Source organism: Diospyros lotus, chromosome 2, assembly GCF_014633365.1.
Source record: "Diospyros lotus cultivar Yz01 chromosome 2, ASM1463336v1, whole genome shotgun sequence".
Taxonomy (NCBI): domain Eukaryota; kingdom Viridiplantae; phylum Streptophyta; class Magnoliopsida; order Ericales; family Ebenaceae; genus Diospyros; species Diospyros lotus.
Genome location: NC_068339.1, coordinates 45,723,837 through 45,743,841, shown reverse-complemented (window position 1 = coordinate 45,743,841; position 20,005 = coordinate 45,723,837). Strand labels below are relative to the sequence as shown.

The 20,005-nt window shown below is 35.7% G+C and overlaps 1 protein-coding gene across 5 annotated transcripts; it reads right to left on the bottom strand.

Annotated features, from left to right (window-relative positions):
• Positions 1-1,675: 1,675 nt before the first annotated feature.
• LOC127794928 (uncharacterized) lies at positions 1,676-19,234 on the bottom strand. 5 transcript variants are annotated; one of them, XM_052326247.1, is made up of 19 exons: positions 18,669-19,232; positions 17,635-18,034; positions 17,470-17,541; positions 17,314-17,376; positions 16,553-16,765; positions 15,372-15,711; positions 15,113-15,279; positions 14,275-15,027; positions 13,086-13,370; positions 12,631-12,786; positions 8,264-8,700; positions 6,711-7,182; positions 5,928-6,251; positions 4,494-5,280; positions 4,314-4,372; positions 3,424-3,906; positions 2,887-2,918; positions 2,610-2,648; positions 2,012-2,161 (listed from the first exon to the last, which is right to left on the bottom strand). In XM_052326247.1, exons 1-18 carry the CDS (start codon positions 19,040-19,042, stop codon positions 2,627-2,629), a joined length of 5,439 nt encoding a protein of 1,812 aa, XP_052182207.1. In that variant the 5' UTR covers positions 19,043-19,232; the 3' UTR covers positions 2,012-2,161; positions 2,610-2,626. The 5 variants fall into 5 exon arrangements, with proteins under 5 accessions (XP_052182205.1, XP_052182208.1, XP_052182207.1 ...); XM_052326245.1 differs by lacking the exon at positions 2,887-2,918 and having other exon boundaries at positions 1,676-2,161; XM_052326248.1 differs by lacking the exons at positions 2,887-2,918; positions 17,314-17,376; positions 17,470-17,541; positions 17,635-18,034; positions 18,669-19,232 and having other exon boundaries at positions 1,676-2,161; positions 15,372-15,646; positions 16,553-16,697.
• Positions 19,235-20,005: the final 771 nt, after the last annotated feature.

Here is a 20,005-nt window from a genome sequence, read left to right as displayed (position 1 = left end):
GCGCCTATCCCATCTATTATCTACCACTGAGGCCTCCCTCTTCGCAACCCCTTGCTATTTCTAGTCTATTTTTCTTTTTGTTCAACCAACTGACGACGTCCTTACCAGTCGCATCTTCCTCGTCAATTGGTTGCCTCCGTTCTCGTCGACTGCTCACTACCCCTTACTGTCGATCACCTGAAAATCCCACCCCTTGGTCAACCATTGAAGCAGTAGTCAAAGTTTTTAGTCATTGATTATTGATTTTGTATATGTGTGTATTTGATTATTGATTTTGTATATGTGTGTATTTGATTATTGATTTTGTATATGTATATATGATTATTTTGTATATTTGATTATTAATTTTACTAAAACAACATCATTTTGCTGATGTATTAATTATTTGACACATCAGCATATTATCTTAGTTCCCTAGTTATATTAACACGCCACGTCAATAGTCACGTAAGTTAGGGCATACGTCTGGCCGATTAAAATAAAAGTAAATATTCAATGAACCAATTGAAGTTAAAGTCAAATTTGAATAAAATTAAAAATCGATCCAAAGTTCAAGTGGGCCGGCATAAAAAATATGAATTTGGTCTTGGCAAATGAAATTCATCAATATTTAATCTCAACCAGACTGTTCCTAATTTACTTATTAAAGCGTGTTAGGTTTTACTCCAATTCTCAAAATATTACGTAAGCATGTAATGTAATATTTTGTTTGCCTACAAAATATGGTAAATTTTATATAATATTTAGAGATTTATTTTAAAAACACAGGCATCTGTGTATTTTAAAAAATATTATTTAACTTTTTTAAACTTTATTTAACATTTATCTTTTTTTTATTGTTATATTATCAATGTTATTTTTTTGATATTCCCAAAATAACCACCCCCTCCCCCAACCACTGTTGCTTCTAGTTGACGATGTTGTCATAACCATTGGCTGCTTTCACCATGGTTGTAGAGACCCACTAGTTTACAAAACTCATATTATCAATAATAGTGCGCATTTCTTTTAAGAAATCAAATGTTCAAATTCCATTGATTTAATTTTGTAGATAAATTAAAACTCTTATTTTTCGATTTCAATTTATCAAAAACTAACATAACCTGAAAAATGAAGCAATCTACCACAAAATCAACAATAATGAAACCATAATTAACAAATTGGAGTGACATGGGGTTGAAGCTTTAACCATAGACAATGGTGGCAAATTCCATAGCCAACACCGGTGATGGCTAAGAAAGAAGATTATGGGTTACACTATTGTACAGAAGGAAAATATGGATAAAATAGTATATTCATGTCATATATTAGAAGTAAAAGATGTATGTGACATTTTTCAAAACACAAAGATGTTTGATACTTTTTTAGCATATCTCAATGGTGCTTTGTGAAATTCACCCATCTGAAATTGGGGGATTCAACACAATTTCTATAAGCAACAAGAAATCATTAGAAGAGAAGAAAGAAGATTATTAGGTTACACTATTGTAAAGAAGGAAAATATGGATAGAATAGTATTATTCATGTCATCTGTTAAAAGTAAAAGATGTGTGTGACATTTTCCAAAACACAAAGATGATTGATACTTTTTTAGCATATCTCAATGGTGCTTTGTGAAATTTACCCATCTAAAATTGGGGGATTCAACACAATTTCTATAAGCAAAAAGAAATCATTAGAAGAGAAGAAAGAGACAGTTAATAGCTTTAATTTCTGAAGCATTATTTACATGAGCCCTGATAGGAACCAAAGTTATAATAAACAGTGTGACTTCCAGTTACAGGAACAAGATATAATTATCTATATATGGTAGAAGAGGAAGAAGAAGGTCCAATAAACATTAGCTGTATGCTACAAAACTAACTTGTAACCATCAAGTACGCTTTCAAGAAGCATGATGATGATGATGATGATGATGCATGCCCCGAAAGGGCTCGTGGCAAACTGCGATTATGTGCCCAAAGTTGGATGCAATCTACAATAAGGCAGTGGACATTGGATTGGCAAAGAAGTGCTCTCGCCAAATCAACTTTGATCTTCTGAAGTTGCTCCCAAGAAGGCGACCCAGGATCGCAGGGGGCTCCCCGGATGTATACTGATGCATCTTCCGCACACTGATATGATTGTCCAAAATCATCAATTTTAACAAAGTTCTGCATCCCTGGAGGAAACATCAATTCAGAAATTAGCACTCAATTCACATTGTTCAAAGAAGAAGAAGATAGGGAAACCATTAACATACATACAACTAAGCATGATCTGAAATGTAGAACACGCCCACAGAGATAGAACAATACGATAACAGTGTCAGATGATTATGACAGATCGAAACGTTTTGATACCATGTAAAGTTATGTGAAATGGAGGACATCTAATTACGATAATCTTAATTTGTAGCCATACTGAGGAAACATAACATAATGCATGGATACTAAACAACTATACCCTTAATACCTATTTTAACGTAGTCAATGCAAGTAATCTGTTTATAGAGAGCTCACATGTCATAAACAACAGGTAGGAGGGACTAAACCAACAAGTCTTGGAACCAAGAATTTTCAAGTTTACTCCTGTTGACTACCCTTAATCAGAAAAAATTAACAGCATACCTGAGGATTCAATGCATTCATCCTGTTGATGATGTCATCCTGCAACAAGGAGAAGATACATAAAAATTCAGAACCAACATTGAAAACATTACACATTAGGTGAAACTAATTCTCTGAAGCATCAGTTCACAGCAATAAAACGTCTGTCTTAAAAGTGTCCTACAGTCAAGAAAAAAATGTTCGTGCTACTAACTTGTATTGATTTTTTCCCAAATTTTTTATTCATAGGTTTCAAAATACACTAAGGTAGGCTATGAACAAAAGAAATAAATTATACCTGTCCACCCTGAACAACATGGAAGCCCACTCCTAAAAATATTGAAACACAAACTAAGAGATACATTCAAAGAACAAGACAAAGCAAAGAATCTGATCCTAAAACTTAAGCATCCACAAATTTATCAATAACCAGCAACCAGGATTAGAAGGAAAGTTCTGGCTATACCAGATTCAACTTCATATATACCATGAGCAACATGCAACCACTCTTACAACTTTGAAAAGAAAACCTTGTTTTAAATATTTAAGAGAACTTTTACTGGGCTACTGGAAGAATTCTATTTGGCATTAATTTCTAGCACCATCAATACCTAAAAAGTAGTGTACTTAAAATTCAAAGCAATTTGCCCATATCAAATTGACTGTAACAGATTTGTCAATACCAGAAGATAACAGAAATAGCTAGAAGTTCTGACAAAATCTATAAGTTCTTATAAAATAATGTGTCATTCTCTTTTACCTCATAGTAACTGAAAGAAGGGAAACCAACCATATTGCATTATTACCTAAAAATTCTATATTGAGAAGTATTTACCTCTAACATTCCAGGATTTTGCATCAAAATACCAAGAATGCGGCGGACGAGTCCCTTGTAAACAATGTTGTTGATTGTACCATCCCCATTTACCCACGGCAATACTGGTGTACACATGTCTAAATCACTAGAATGGAATTCAAAAGTTTCACTCTTGTGATCACATCCCAGTGATATAAGATTTGCCTGCTCGCGTTCAACTCTTTTGTTTCCTTGGAATTCACAAGAGGGTTCAGGAACCTCTTCAGGACGATTTAGAATGGTGATCTTGTGCACTTCCTCAGCATTCATGCTCAAGTCATTTGGGGTTGTAGCACCAACATCTTCATGAGTGTCCGACCCATGATTCAAGTGCCTATCATTACTTTTGAAATTTGTACATGATTTCACCTCCAGATCATGATTATGAGGGGTGATTGAGGTCAAGAAATACTTTGAACGGTATAAGGAATCAACAACATGGACAGAGTTATAAGCATTGACCTGTATTAAAAGCACAAATAGATTAAAATCATGTCCAGGTGCTTAACGTATCATGTTCTAAAAATTCATTAAATAAATAACGATCCATATCAGTTTAATACAAGTATTAAACTGATATGCTCACATCATTTCCTAGATTAGTCAAGTCATATGGTCCAATCTACCAAAAGTTTCACCAGCTGGGCTAAAAATGTTTTCTTGCGAACTAATTTGTCTTCAGCATAACAAGACAACCTATACATTCGAATTCAGAACACCCTTCCACATGGACACTGATTGAGGTTGACTACTAACCCACGTGCAGTGTAGCACAGTATCACAAACCATAATGACAGGCCTATAGATCTAGATATTCACCAGGAAAAAAAAATCCTTCACAATTATTTAAAAGAAAGGTATTAACCAACCTTTAAAGCCCTCCCAAAAGCTTCAAGTACATCAACAATAAGTTCTGGCATATGTTCCCCTGAAAACAAACACCAATACATAATCAACATGATGAACTCGTGACACTGAGAAGAAATTACCCAGTGTTGAAAGGAAACACACAGCACTGAGGCACACACAGAATGTCAAACTTTGCATACCTTGTGGGTTCATGACCTGGGAGACTTCCTCCATGCTCAAACCTTGGTCTCCAGCTTTCTGAATGGCCAAGTAAACATCTCTAAAAAGCTCAGGACAAAAAGGACTGGCCTGTTGTTCGTGACTAGGCAAAGATATCAAATTTTCAGCATAGCTTGCCATAGTTTCCCACTCTGACTTATTGGTAACAGTTGTCAGAATGCTGCTCCCCTCATTATGGGCTTGCTTGATATGGCTATATGAAAATGCAGCACTGTCAACATTTATACTTGAAGATGTGTTGACTTTATCATTTTTGCTAAAAGTAGGTGTGCCATTATGGATATCTCCATCTTTGAACAAATCTATAGCATCAAGCGTTGAAAGTGTGGCACGAGTTACACATAACCTAATACCAGGAAAGCCTTTTTCTCGGCGAGAAATAATTTCACCTTCTCCTGCCACAGAAAGTTTCATCTTTTTTACCACATCAGGACTGCACGCCTGGCGATAATCAGATTTGCGTTTCAATGATCTAGAGTCCTCAACCTCTCCCACACCCTCATCTGGCAAGTATGCTGAAATTATCAACTCTCCAGAAAAAATTAGAGCACACAAATAGAAAATGTCTCCACATTGCAAATCTGCAGTGAGATCAATCCCCTCTTCAATGAGATCTTTTTCTTTTTCTTGGAGCCAACTAGCAAACTTGGCAGCCCTTTTTCCTGTGTTAATTGGAAATGGAGATGATGAAATATTATGCAGGAACTGTTGAGAAAGTGCAAACGGATTGCCTCCACTGCCCCCAACCTGCCAAAGATACAAAGTATAAACTTACAAGAGCAACAAACATGCAAAAGCAATTACATTAAAAAAAAAAAAAAGAGAGGCTTATTTGAACATTTATTAAAACAAGTATGTAAAAGGGGTAACTGGGGCCTTGTTTACATCCCTAGTGGCAACCCTTTTATGTTCTTTCTGGACTGTAATTGGTACAATTTTTTGTTTCTTCTATTGAATCTCAATTGGTGAAAAAAATGTGATTTCATACTCATACATGGGAAGAATGATTTCTACTGGGATATATGTCCATGAAACCCTAGCTATAATAATAAGTCATATTTATAAAATGCAATCACATAATGAACATTAGTCAAATTACATAATGTATGATTACAACTTGGATATTGTTAGTTTATTGATTTTATTTTATTATTTTATTCTTTCAAGGCAAATACATGATGTATGAACCACATAATTCTAAATAAAGCAATCAAATTACATGATCTATTAGAACTGAGAAAGGTGAAAACTAAAAGGTAAACAGAAATATAAATTTCATTTTCTGCATACACATTTCTCTATTCAAATTTTGAGAATTGAGGTGGTTCCAAGAGCCAAATGCACACCCATCAGAAATCCAGCTGTAAATCCCAGAATTCAAGGAGAAAGTTTACCATAATTCTCTTCTCTCTAAGGTAGTTAAAGGCAGCAAAAAGATCATGCTCAGAATAACGCCTTAATGTTTTTGTAAGCATATTCAGCACCTCTGGAGCTGTTGAGGTGCTCAGGAAGACAAGCTTAAATAGCTCTGCAGCATTGGAAATAGCTAAAGATTCGTGTGCCCCTCTACCAACACTGATTCCTCCTTTCAAAAGCTTAATATACTTTGGAGGAAGGTGATGACAACTCAATCTCTTAGGATGACCATCATTCCCACCACCATGGTTGTGAATTTCCTCATTAGGTGTGAGAGAAGTTAGTTCAGTTTCCAAGGGAGCCTGCACATAGAAAGGATAAACAAAATGTAAAAGTTAAAATATAAATAGCTGGCTGGATTCCAATAAATGCTAGAATGCATGACTGATGCGTCAGCATGTAACTACAGCCACGCTATAACAGACACTGCCATAAACTGAGCAGGATTAAAACTATTATCAGACAGACACCTTCAAGTGTATAGTCTACCATAATCAATAACATATAGTGAAGGTAAAGAGGTCTATCCTATAAATAAAACCATGAGAGAGAGAGAGAGGGAGAGGGATTTTGCTAAAGAAATCTAGAAAATTTCAAAAATCATCCCTCATATAAAACAAAATGAACAAATCAGTCAAAGTTAATACTTTAACTGTTCTTCACCAAGCAATAAGGTTGTGAATCAAAGCTCCTGCACCCAAGTTGTAAGGAAAATAAACAATTGAATCTATGGTTCAACTGTAAAAGAAATTGCAACTTACATGTCCTTTAGCACCTATTCTCAGATCTGACTGTCGCTCTACAACAGAACCATCTCTTCTAGAGGAATCTAACTTAAACATCCTTTTGTATTGGAGAACTTCATCAAGGGCAATCTTTACATTTTTGTCATCAAAATTATCCCAATTTCCCTCAAAGCCCAACTCCTCATTACGTTCAACATCATCAGGTGTCCTGTGGCAATCTTTCCTAAGAAATGAATCCCGAACTCTGCAGCCAGTACTATTTGATGATCTGTTTCCCAGTTTATCCAAGTGTTTCGCATATCGCTCTCCAAGCACGTTACAGAGTCTCATTACAGCTTTTCTAAACTTCAAATCACTGTTCAGCAATGCCATTCTTCTTTTGCAGGCATCAGGAGGTGCTGGAAGACGTGGAAGTGAAGACCAATCTGTACGGTGAAAGTTTGCACCAAGAGCAGCACGGTGTCTTACATATTCTATTACCAGTTGCCTGAGGGAAAAATTAATTTATGTGAAAAATGGAGCTAAAAGCATTGTACAAAGAATGCAGATATTAAGTAATAGAGGTGGAACCATATAAAAGAAAAAAGAAGAACACAAAAGGGAAGCAATCATGCAAGAAAGGAATGGTAAATTTAATGCTCTTCTGGTCTTCCCACATCTCCAACCAAAAGGTAATAATAATAAAAGGAGTCAATTAAAACAAACTAAAAACAAAAGTAAGAAATAGGACAAGAACAGGTCAAGAACTGGCATGGGAAGAGAACCGTCAAACCATTATTGTACAGGAAATATCCTACAGAACAAGATAAAGGATACCTCATCTCTATCCCTACTAATGTTATCACTTCTCGCAAGAGTAAATTACTCAAAAAAAAAAGCTCAACTTTTACCCTTTTTTTCAATGTTGGACCGAAGATTTAATTTTATCAATAGTAGCATCCACTTTAATTTTATTCTTAGTTTGGACCGAACTTTCAATTTTATCAATAATAGCATCAAATTTTGATTTTGTTTCAATTTTGGGACTGCCATTTTTCTCCTGATAATAGAAACTATTAGATGCTGACATGGAATGCAAAGTTAGATTAGTTGACTGCCACCTCAGATTAAAAATGCTGATGTGGCTAAATAAATACTAAATGCATCTAAATACATTTTTAACACAAAATATAAACTAAATAAATATGTAAACTATATATAAATTAAAAAAATACACGAGCGGCATCATCCTATTGGCAGAAACCCCCATCACCAATGGGACGGCCAGCCAGCTGCCGCTGGTGTATTATTTTTAATTTATACACATTTATTTATATTTTTCATTAAAAATATATTTATTTAGGCCACATAAGTAATTTTAATCTAACATGGCAGCCAAGCTAATCTAACTTTACATGCCAGATCAGGATTTAATAGTTTTTATTAATGCAAGAAAAAGACAGTCCAAAATTGAACCAAAATTAAAGTTGCTATTGTTGATAAAAGTTAAAATTTTGGGCCATAATTGAAACAAAATTAAAATTGGATGCTACTACTGATAAAACTAATCATAATTTCCTTCTGTTTACCTTTCTGCCTTTTCTGTCCATGAAAACTTTCTTTTACATGTTGGCTTCATTCTTGAAAGGGCACACTCATGAAAAAAAGAGTGATGCTCTGATTCTCCATTTGGCTCTGGCTCCTGTATTGGCTCCATGGGAACTTCATCTTGACATGTATCTAAATAACTGTCCTGCTCCCCTGAACAAGTTACAAAGGAACTTTGTTCTTCTGTAAACTGACTATCAATACTAGATAACCCATGGATCCTCGTACCACTAGAGTGCTCATCTATAGTACCAACTTTTGCATGCTTTGATGATCTTCCCTCAGAAGATTGTTTTCTTTTCCGCAAAGATGAAACATGTCTCTTGTTTACTGACTGAAACTCCTCCCCATCAACATTTAGGGATCCCTGAAACTTTGAAAGTCGCTGTTGTCGCTTATCATAATAGACACGAAGCACCTGCAAGTGGCATTTTCTATCTTAAAAAATCTAATAGAGAAAACATTTGTCAAACAACTGATATGCTGATGATTCTACTAAGCAGAGTGTGCTATGGTGAAATAATGTAATAGAGTTGCAACTTCATCTTACAAGGCCTTAAACATAGCAATTTAGATTATCACAGAAAATGACGAAAATAGTTGGTTTTATAAACCAAATGCGCACACGGTTACTAATTTATAAAGATCTCAACTTGCAAAAGGGAAAAAGATGTATAAAGAGAAACTAAGAGTAAAATACAAAAACTACAGGGGTACAAGAAAGATGCCAAGACACAAATGAAAATATTTCACATTTATGAATTCTATCAATACTTTAGCTCAAAGGGGACAGATATTTTATAGATTTATTCTTTATGACAGTCCTTTCAAATTTATTGTTCCTCTTGACTTCAATCTAAATTTGAACTCTTGAAGGTAAAGGACATTAAAAATATAAATTGTGTGTCTTCATTATAAAGCAAGAGAAATCCATTGGTATCATAGGCTAGCCCTTTTAGAGGGTTTTACATCTTGATAACTGACTGTCCAAATCAACCCATCTGGATGACCTTAAACATCTTGATTTGTTGAAGCCAAATCCCCTACTCCATATGCAAAGAAATATAAAGAATAAGGGAAGTTTGCTACTATTTGTATTTGAACCATCAGTGGGTTCTAAAGCATCTAAACCTATAAATAAAACTGATACAAAATTTAGTTTCAACATGGAAAGTTAAAGGGAAAATATTGTCATGGCATGATGCCTCAGTAGATGTCCAACCATCAATTGATCAACAAAAAAGAAAATCTCATTGTCATTTAAGGACGTCAATCAAATTATTTAAAGAAAAGTACACACACATTATTTATCCATCCTAACCCGATGACCCAAGATCCACTTTGGGTTAACCAGACCTGACAAGAGTTCATGTTTGTTTGTGTTTCAAACCCTTGAGTTTCCGGATTAATAGAGAACTTCTCAAGGGTTTTAGAGAACTACAGAAAGACCTACAATTTTTAAGGAATATCTAGAAAAATCCCTATAGTTGGGAAAATTACAGAAAATACTCAAAAACTCCAAAAATTATAGAAAACCCAAAGATATATTTCAGAGAATTTAATGACATGAAACTGTTCTATGATTGCTCTGGTTAAGGATATTTGTGGATTATTTCTGCATCAAAATCAGGTGAGTGGTTATTTCTATGATAGTATATGTTTTGAAAATTATTCCTATGCATGATTGAAAAGTGTTTTGACATGATATAAATGTTCTCAATTTTGTTACTTTACATATACATATGATCTGATGATTGGAAACATGAAAAGTTTTACTAGTGGTGTGACCATGTTAGCGTATGCTTATAAAATGTTATGGGACCATTGGAGATATTCTGGAAATGGCGTTGGGTCTCCTTGTACATTGGTACTCCAGGAAAGGTATTGGATCACCTTGTACATTAGTAGTCTCCAAGAAAGGTATTGGGTCCCCTTGTGCTTTGAGGGATCTAGGGCTATACTGCCCATTGAGATCAGTGTTTTAAAAAAAAATCTTTAAGCGCAAAGCATACAGCATGTTTAGAGCTTTTTTATGTGAAGCTCAGTGACTTTAGCTGAGCGTGATTATACCGTGCAAAACTTGCGCCTTTACCTAAGCTTCGAAAAGCTACAAAATGTGCTTTTAATATAAATGGTTGGATTTTTTTTAATTTTTGTATGGTGTGGCTGCTTGTATGGAATCCTTATCCAAAAAAGCTGTTATGTTAAAAATACCTGATAAAATCAGATATAGTTAAAATAAAAAAAACAAAGAGAGAGAGAGACTGCAGATTCTCAAAAAAGCCTAGACTTCTGATGGGAGATGAAGGGTTCGTCCTTTTTCAGCTTTTCAATGAAGAGTTCAACATATTCAATGCACACTCGTAAACAGGTATGAAAAATAAATGAGAAATGCTATCTCATCTTTTGTAAGATTTTCAGCCCTCATTCTTATTTAGTTTTCATTTTAATGGTTGCTTTTTAAATGGTTTAAATTTTGTAGGCTTATATAGTCAATACTCTTTATTTCATTTATGCACACTTCACTTCGCTTGAGTGTGCACTTCGTGCTTAAGCTTCGTAGGCCTTTTGTGCTTAAGTGCTCCTAGCACTTTTGAAAACATTGATTGAGAAATATTGTGATGATGAATTGATTATGGATTATCATGGTTCCCTTGGTTAATTGGTATTTTATACAGCTACACCGTGTGATACAATTTGATTCTTTTGATCATACATGTTAATGTATCGAGAATATTTGGAATTGAAATATATTTTTATTGTGCATTTATGAAATCCATTATTTTTATATTGATCTATTATATGGGGTAACCTTCACTGGGCTTTAAGCTGACCCCTCTCCCTAACATTTTTCAGGCAAGCAACATTAGTAGGATTAGACTTGGACTTGAATTGGGGGACATGGGTGGACTCAGTTTATAGATATTTTATTTTCTGTTATTTCAGTCACGTAAACTTAAGGATATTACATACTATTGTTTTAGTTTATTTCTTTTGTAGACTTTGGATGATTTCAATAGTATTAGGATGGATGAATTTTAGGCTTGTAAAACAAAAGTTTGTCTTTGCCATACTTCTTAGTTATCGAATGACCAGACAGGTTGTGGACAGCAGAAAGTTTGGCAAAGAAGAGTGCTCTGTTCATCGATGGTTATCATTCTAGCGATTGAAGAAGAAGAAGGCAGTAGAGATTGTTCCTGTGATTGGAGAAGGAAGGAAGGTGAGAGATTGCTCCGATTTTCTGGCGAAACAATGCCAAAACATTGCATTTTACCAATACAATATTGATAATAGCCAGTGATCAGCCCGGTCTGGTTCTTCTGGTTACTGGTCCAACCACAGGTTCTCTCATGAACCTGCCAGTTCTTACTCTGCCCCGACTTAATCAGTGAAGACCGGCTGGTGGCCCAGTTGCCAACTGAATCAGTCAAACCAGTCTGGTCCTAAAAACACTAGAATTTACTAAAAATGAAAGGAATTTTCTTGTGATAGAATTTTATTGTTCAAGAACTTGAGCTTATTGTTTGTCATGATTCCATCATGGTATATGTTGTCTATTCACAAAATTTTGACTCATTAGAGTTATATATATATATATATTTGCCAGATCATGGTTAGACTGTGGAACTGACGTATTAGACAGTTCAATTTCAGTTCAATTCAGCTTAGCTTAGTTAGTTCAATTTGTAGGCCCCATGTTAGTTCTTATGGGCATTAGTTATTTTTGTTGATATTCTTAGTAGTTTACTCCGGTTATGACATGCCCTCTACGTACCTTTTAATTAAACTATTATTACTTGTCGAAGGAATGCCAATTTCTGATAATCCCGTTACTCTCAAACCATAGATAAAGAAATGCTTGGTTTTCCTTTTTGCGGCAGCATCAGGTTAGTGGGGATACATGTAAATCCCCAAGTAACCAATGATTCCATATAAGTACCATATGAAGTTAAATAAAGCATTCTGACTCAATGTAACCCAGTTTTCTGGACATACTCAGCATTCATATCTCATGTTCTGCTTAGTCCCTTTACTTAGGTAAAAAAGAAACCTAAAGTTCACATTTCAGTTTTTCTTATGGGCTTGGCAACAACTTTCATTGGCATCAGTTATCTTCAGCATAGAGGCAGGTGTAAAACTAAGCAAGAGTCCATTAAAATTGCAAATATTTTATCCCACAGATATTGAACCTATCCAATTAAGCAGAATCTAATATGGTAGGTAAACTCCAGGAGCTAATAACCAGACTGCAGCCATGGTTCATGTGAAAATAATTACTGCAAGGAGATACTAATACCTGTTGAAAGGCTAATTTGGTTTCACCAAACAGAAATATGTAGCAACTAACCTGCTCTAATGTCAAATTAAGATCCTTTGCAATCTTCTCACAATCTTTAAAAGAAAATTTCTTATTTGGGTCATCACTGAAAACACGCTTGAGAAGCTCAGCACGCTGTTCTGCTGTCATAACCCGGACTGAGGCCCATGATCGGGAAAGAAATACCTGAACAAAGAATTTCTAGAGTTTTCAACCTTAAAGCAAAAGTAAGAAAATATCAAGGGAGAAGAGGGGAAAGTAACTGACAACTAATTATTTCAAACATATACGGTCCTATAACACCACCATACAACGGAATTTATAGCCTTATCTTTTCATTCCATGCATGGTCTAATTTAAGGTGTTTTAGAGCTACCAACTACACAAGGTCAAGGCCACACATGCACCAACAGACTAATGTTTCGAGATATGCCTGCCAGTAACAAAATAAATAGGAAGCCCAAATATGAAGTAACTCACTACACCTCATGAACTGCAGAACCAGGGAATGCATGTAAAGCAGCTCTCGAATCGGCAGCAGCATAACTATACTCTAAGGTATTCCAGTATTCATCAACAGCATTCCTGCTTGTAAGAATAAAATCATGTCTAATTTGAGGGCGAAGATCAAAAGGGATGACACCAGAAGATGGCCCAATTATTGAGATAGGTTCCTCAACATAAGGTCTAAGTTCCAGTGCATATGCGAGAGTAGCATGTGAAACATTGATTATATCTTCTGAATGTCCATCTCTTACAAGCCGAATCAACTGCCATAGAATGCCCAACTAATCAGGAACATATAATACTGATACATAAAATAATAACACAGGAGGCAACTAGGTATAATATTCCGCAGAAAAGTGAGAGGACTACTCCAAAAAGGGGAACACACACATGCTAAATAAGCACATTGACACACATTCTTATATAAGAAAGATGGAAAAAACAGAAATTTGTAGAATAACACAAATCCATTAGTGTAAGTGTGTGTCTATATATAAGCAAGATGGACAGGACAAGGTTTCCTTGAGAAAACAAGCCGTCTGCAGAAGACAATTATCAAGAGTTCTAGAGAAGAAAATATTAAACCAAAAAAACAAGTATGAAAATATACCTCTGTTTTTTCTTAATTAATCTGGCATCCTGTTTATGTGAATGATAATGAATGCATAACCAAAAGCTTATAGTAAACATAAAATAAATAATAAAAATTAAATAAAGCCTCAGCCCTTTTTTTAAAGAAATAGGAAGTATGCCTCAATTTGTTAATTATCCTACTGTCACGACCCAATCTCACATCAGCAGTCTATTAGAGAGGTTTTGCATATATTATTTGGTCCTAAGAACCCATAAGTCACCTTCAACTAGCACTTTTAGGTGAGGACTTGTGGCATTACAAAGTGGTATCAAAACCAACCTAGGACCACTACCATGTGAGTGTCGATCAGGAAATGGTTATGAGACTGATTTAGATCAGATTCAGGTATGGATTTCTAACCTCAGTTGCTCCCTTAATTAGTCATGCAACTCCAAATCCTTTTAGGTGATACACATGACAGTGAAATAATTTATCAACCATAGAGAATGGGTATGCTGAGAGAATTAACTACAACTATAAATATCTATAGCCCTACAACTATAAATATCTATAGCTGTCAATAAATATTACACCTTTAGACGGCGTAAAATGTCAATAATGCATGACAACCTTCCAGTTGCTCGGGTATCCATCAGATGTTTGTATTCCTGTTCAGAAAGATTAGAAAGACACAAACCGCTCCTACATTTCTCAATCATATCTTCAAATTTTTGAGTAGACCCTACAACTTGCAAGAACAGCTCAAGTGGCATGGCCTTAATAGCTGCATCAAGTGAAAAAAGTTTGCAAGTGCTGTGCGGATTCTTCAGGTCATATCCATGTTTGCCAGATGATAAAGCACCGTCCCAACCAGCAGAACTACTGAGATGGCTCCACAGATGGAGATGGAGTAGCTTTGTACGAACCATCTTTGCCAATACAAATCCATTAGCACGCATGGCCTCTGACTTTTCAGCTTGGACATCTAATTTTTCACTTTTAAAGATTCTCTGAACACCATCCAGGACAGGAACTGATTCACATTTCTTCAATCGAGATGAACCTTCAGCACGGACTTCAAAGTCAAAAGACCTTAGTCTCTCATGAATTTGGCATAATAATTCAGGGGATACGTCAATAGATGGTTGCAGAACCACCTCTGTTGTACGATTGCGGCCACAGTTCGAAACAACAGGGACACTAACCCGAATGCATTTACAATATCCTTCCTGCTGAAGTTTATTCAGAGTACGGTCTAGTGTCTTTCTGTCCATTGTTGTCTGCTTGTCCTTCCCCAGTCTCTCAAGCTCCCTACGTAACTCAGCTCTTACAATAAACTTTTCCTCCTACTCAAAGAGAAACAAAAAACATATGAGAGGGTTATGTGGTCACAATATCAGAGAAGAGAGAGAGAATGGATAATGAGTAAACCTGTAATCTTTGAAGGACCCACTGCTCCCTTTGGGCGCTAGCTGCAGTCAAATTGAGGCAGGGATAAATTGGATATGATCGTTGTTTATGGGGCATTGACAAGGGAAGGGATGACGTTTCAAGCGCAGCAACATTTGTTACACCTGCAGTACTCACAGTACAAAGTTCTGCACAAGAAACAACAGCAATTAGTTTGCACGCCCTTTTATTTTATAAGGATTTGTGTTCTTTGTAGAAAGCATGGAAACATTGAACTCACCACGTTCAGCAGAACCACAAGAAAGTTCTGGTTCAACTGCATTCTCTAGAGATGTACCAATGTCTCTAACTTCAGCTTTAGAAGTCCAAAGATCTGACTCCGGAATGGCTGGAGCCAACTCCCCTGCAGATGGATTAGAAGCAGCATCTCCTTTCAAGACAATTTCTTGATTACCAAAAACACTATTGGGTGTGGCAGGACTTAAATTTCTAGATGTCCAAACTCGATAAGCCACGCCTTTGTTATGGCTTTCTGCCTGAATATGCATCCCGAACCTGGAGAACATATTAAGAAGGCGGGTATAATATCGTTTGTTGTTAATCCCAAGCCTCTTGCAGACCTATTCATGATGTTACAAACATTCACATAAATTATACAAGCAATGGCATTGCAAGATGAAGGCATCTACAAGAAAAAAGTATAAGGAAACAAAAGCACTTTAAAAGAAGATATACACACTATAAATGTCATCTACCTAGGGGGCATTTCCAGTGCACGAGGCTCCCACTTTGCGAGACTTGAAGAGAGTCATCCTTATACACAGTCTTACCCTTGCTTTAGCAAAGAGACTACTTCCACAACTCAGCTTTAGCAAAGAGACTACTTCCACAACTCATCCCAACTAAAATGATTTTTTTATAAGTAAATTTGATTAATCAAAAGCACCTGAATGAGAATGACCAGGACCAAGAAAAAAAAACAAGGAGGAGTAGTGCTTGAATGACCAAGCAAAAGAAAAGAAAGAACCTGAATGGGTGTAAGAATGCACACAGAAAGTGCATAGAAAAGACTAAAGTCCATCACCAGATCTTGGTTCTAGTATGAGCATAAGAAAAGTCTAAACAATACCCCATGAACCAAAAATGATAAAGAATGTAATAAAGACAATTTAAACCTAGCTAATGCTATCTTCTAGTCATCAAAGAGAATCCTTCTTCTCTAAGAGCCAAAAATGTATGATGCGAGAACAACTATGATCAACAGTTACAATTGAATTCTAGAACATTCTGCAAAATGACTAAGATATTATGTAAGGTATAGAATCATCCAGAATCCATAGATCAGTTCAGAAAAAAGCACCCTTCAGAGGACTAAAAATTCCCTGAAGCTTCTACAAGCAAAAAAAAATAGGCCATAAATCTCAAGCATTCAAATATAAGAGTACAAACAAATGCACACACCTCAGTGATCATTATGCCTTTTGATCCTTCAGCATCCACCATATCATAGATTTGATGTTCAATGGGAAGCTCCATAAGCTGATCAGTGATTTCACCTCTCTTTCCCAATTTCACCAGTTGTTCTGTGTCAAGATCATCATCTCCCCGTCCAACCATTTTAGGCTCAAAATTCTTTGGAGAAAAGCTTTTCAGCAAACGCAAACAGCTGACCTCCTTCGAAAAGTACAATAATATCAAGCAATGAACCAAATGAAGATTTCCAAATTCATTAAGCTGAAAACAAGATATGCATGCATCAAACATAAATAGCTAAATACATGTATCATTCAAGGCCACAAGCTCCAAATCATCAATAAAAGCATAGATATGACCCAACTGGAGGAATTGAAACCTTTTTACCTAAGGGGTTATTTGGCATCAACTTTATACACACACACACATTTACTCTTTTGCTTAAAAAAAAAGTTAACGATGTTTGGTTACTAGCATTTCTTTTTTGCTTAAAGGACGTTTTGGGCAAAAAGGCACAAAAATATTTAAAAAAAATGCTCTTCTTAACTCTTTTTTTCACAATAATGAAGAAAGTAATTATATATCTACATTTCTATATAATATTTGTCTTATCAATTTCTTAATCATAAATAACAACATAACAATCCTTATCTAATCATTTTCCAAACAATTTTAATATAAAAGGTTAGCTTCTTTAAGCTGTTCCTAAAGTAAAGCATAATTATTGTCAATAAACAATTTTGATTTACCTTCCCGCTCACTTTTGCACAAAACTCCTCAAGCACACGAGCATCTTTTAGCCGGTTCAAAATCTAAGAAACACAATTTGTATTTATAAATCAATAAGCAATTAATAGCAAAAGTGAACTCACAGTTAACAATTAAAAAGAAAAATATAAACTTACATTTCTCCAAGCCCGATGCCCACTAGTTCGCCTGTAACCAAGGTCTCGCTTAATGTCTGACACAACAAGAATCTTCAAAAGGAAAATATATATATATATATCATAAACCGTCATTAGCATGATTGTACATAAATAACCAGATGGACCTATAAAAATACAAGTTACCTTTCCATCAGCTAGTTCAAGTTTATCACAAATGGCTTTCAATGCTGGCAGAAAATCTTTGACATGCACATCGTCTTTAACAAATTCATCAGAAACACTATCACAATTTGCAGCATCTAAATCCACATTCTCATTGTCCAACAATGGTTTGTCCCTTTTAGTGATTTCAAGTCTTTGTTGACACCCCAAATGCTTGGCATAACGATATAGGTGAAGCATGTTTGTATTCACAATTGAGCTACTTTTTGTCTCCCCTTCCTTGCTAGCTTCTTTGGTCCTCACAATTGTTGATTGCTTGACAATAAGCCCTCGGGACTCAAGATTCCTCAGTACATAGAAAATGTTGTTGCCTTTCATGCCAAATTCCTTGGCAAGTTCACTTTGGGTAATACCATTCGTTCTGCATAAAGCCAACATAGTGACGGATAATATATTACTTGGTTCATTAGTTTCCCAAACGAGAACATTCACTCATCTCAAATACATAGCTTGGATTCATGCGAGTAGAAGATTGTCATGGCTCACAGAAAAAGGATACGCTAATTCATGTAACAGACCCTTTCTACAGATAAAGTGAAAATAGAAGAAATATATATATATATATATTTCAATAGTTAAGAGTACGGTTATCGAGCATGAATTAGGAAGAAAAGAGGAAACAAACTAGAACAAAAACAACCACCACAACAACTCATCCATGTCTAAATCGTTACACTTGATTCCAGCTCAGTTATTACGATTCTCACAAAAAGAAAATACAATTTCATTCTCTAATGCCTAACTGAATCAAAACATATAGAAGGTACAATAAGCAATATTACCCCCGATAAAAACATAAACAAAAACAGTAGAGGGAGGTAGTAAGCTAAATACTGGCATGTACACAGGGATCCTTCCATTCACTATTAGTCTAATGAACATTGAAGCAACTGAAACCACCAAAAAAAGCATTCATTCTTCCCTATTAGTTGCATATTTGAAGTCCTTCTCATTCACCGCAGTTCTTCGTCAACCCAATTAATTAGCACACAAACCTGGCAATGGCGAGCCGCTCGAGGACGCGGCGCTGGGGCTGGGAAATCCCCGCGTCGGAGGCCTTGATGTCGTAAATGCCGACGAAGCTGTTGCGGAGGTGCTCGGCGGCGAGGATCTTCAAGCCGAGCCTCTCCGCCTCCTCCAGCGACTGGAGTTTGGGGTCGCTAGAGTCGTAAGAAACGCCCTTGGCTTCAAACAGAAGCGCCGGATTGCTGAGGAGGTTGGTCCAGACGGCGCTCTTCACGGCGGCACAAGGGTGGAGACCGTAGGAGGCGAGGGAGGGGCTGAGTTTAGGCCAGAGCGCTTCCAGGGCCAGCCCGTTGCCGCCCTGCGAACAGACCTCTTCGAGCGCCGCGTAGACGACGGAGTCCATTGCCGAGCACAAGCATGAGTGAGTTGCAGTTGGTAGTTGAAATCTGGTTTTGGCGCGGCCACGCAGAGAATTCTGAATTGATCGGAGCGCAGATATGGCTGATCGATCGATCGATCACTGAATTTGAATTGGCGTAGGTTTAGGGTTCGAGTCTTCCTATCGCACAACAATGATAATACCAAACTGAGTCGCGTCAGCGTCAACACTGAAATCCGTGAAATTTGGTACTTTGGTAAATATTGATAATTATCAGGGCTTTTTTCTTCTTAGACAAAAATATTTTTATGTCGAATAAATTTACAAAATCATGGAATGGCTGTGACTTGATTAGCTTGGTTTTATTTTTTTAATTAATTATCAATTTTATTTTTTTAAATTAATTACATTGAATTAGAATCAATCGAATTTTTATTAAAAGTGCACAAGTGAATTACAATCAATCGAATAGTTTATTAAAATTGTTAAAGGATTGAATTATTAGATTGATCTTATTTATTCAATGTCATTTGGTCAAATATATATTTTTTATTATGATATTTTTTACATTTTTTTCGTGTAATCATTCGAATTTTTTATTATTTTAATTATAATATTTGACTATATATTTTTTAAATTAATTACACACACAATTAATGTATATAATATACGTACACTAAAATAACCAAATTACTCCTCAAATGACCACCATTTCCATTACACATATAACAATAAAATAGATATAAGTCGACAAATATGACGGATATGCAGAGGCTATTGTCGGTCTGAAAACAAAAATAAGAAGACATTAACGATGATAGAAGACTAATATGCAAAGGTATCGATGATGATAGAAAATGCAGAGGTTATTGTCAATGGTGATGGAAGACGAAAATGTGAGGTGTTAATATTGGTGTTCTTTAGTGTTTAGTGAACCCAACATTACTAAGGTTTGAGATCAATTGAATTAGTAAAAGTGTTTTTCTT

Excerpts from the sequence above, each read along its gene's own strand:
- LOC127794928 (XM_052326245.1), bottom strand. The coding sequence starts at position 19,042 with ATGGACTCCGTCGTCTACGCGGCGCTCGAAGAGGTCTGTTCGCAGGGC. Across the intron at positions 18,035-18,668 it reads GAGCGGCTCGCCATTGCCAG|AACGAATGGTATTACCCAAA; the intron begins GTTTGTGTGCTA and ends GGCTTTATGCAG. Across the intron at positions 7,183-8,263 it reads TGGACAGAAAAGGCAGAAAG|GCAACTGGTAATAGAATATG; the intron begins GTAAACAGAAGG and ends TTTTTCCCTCAG.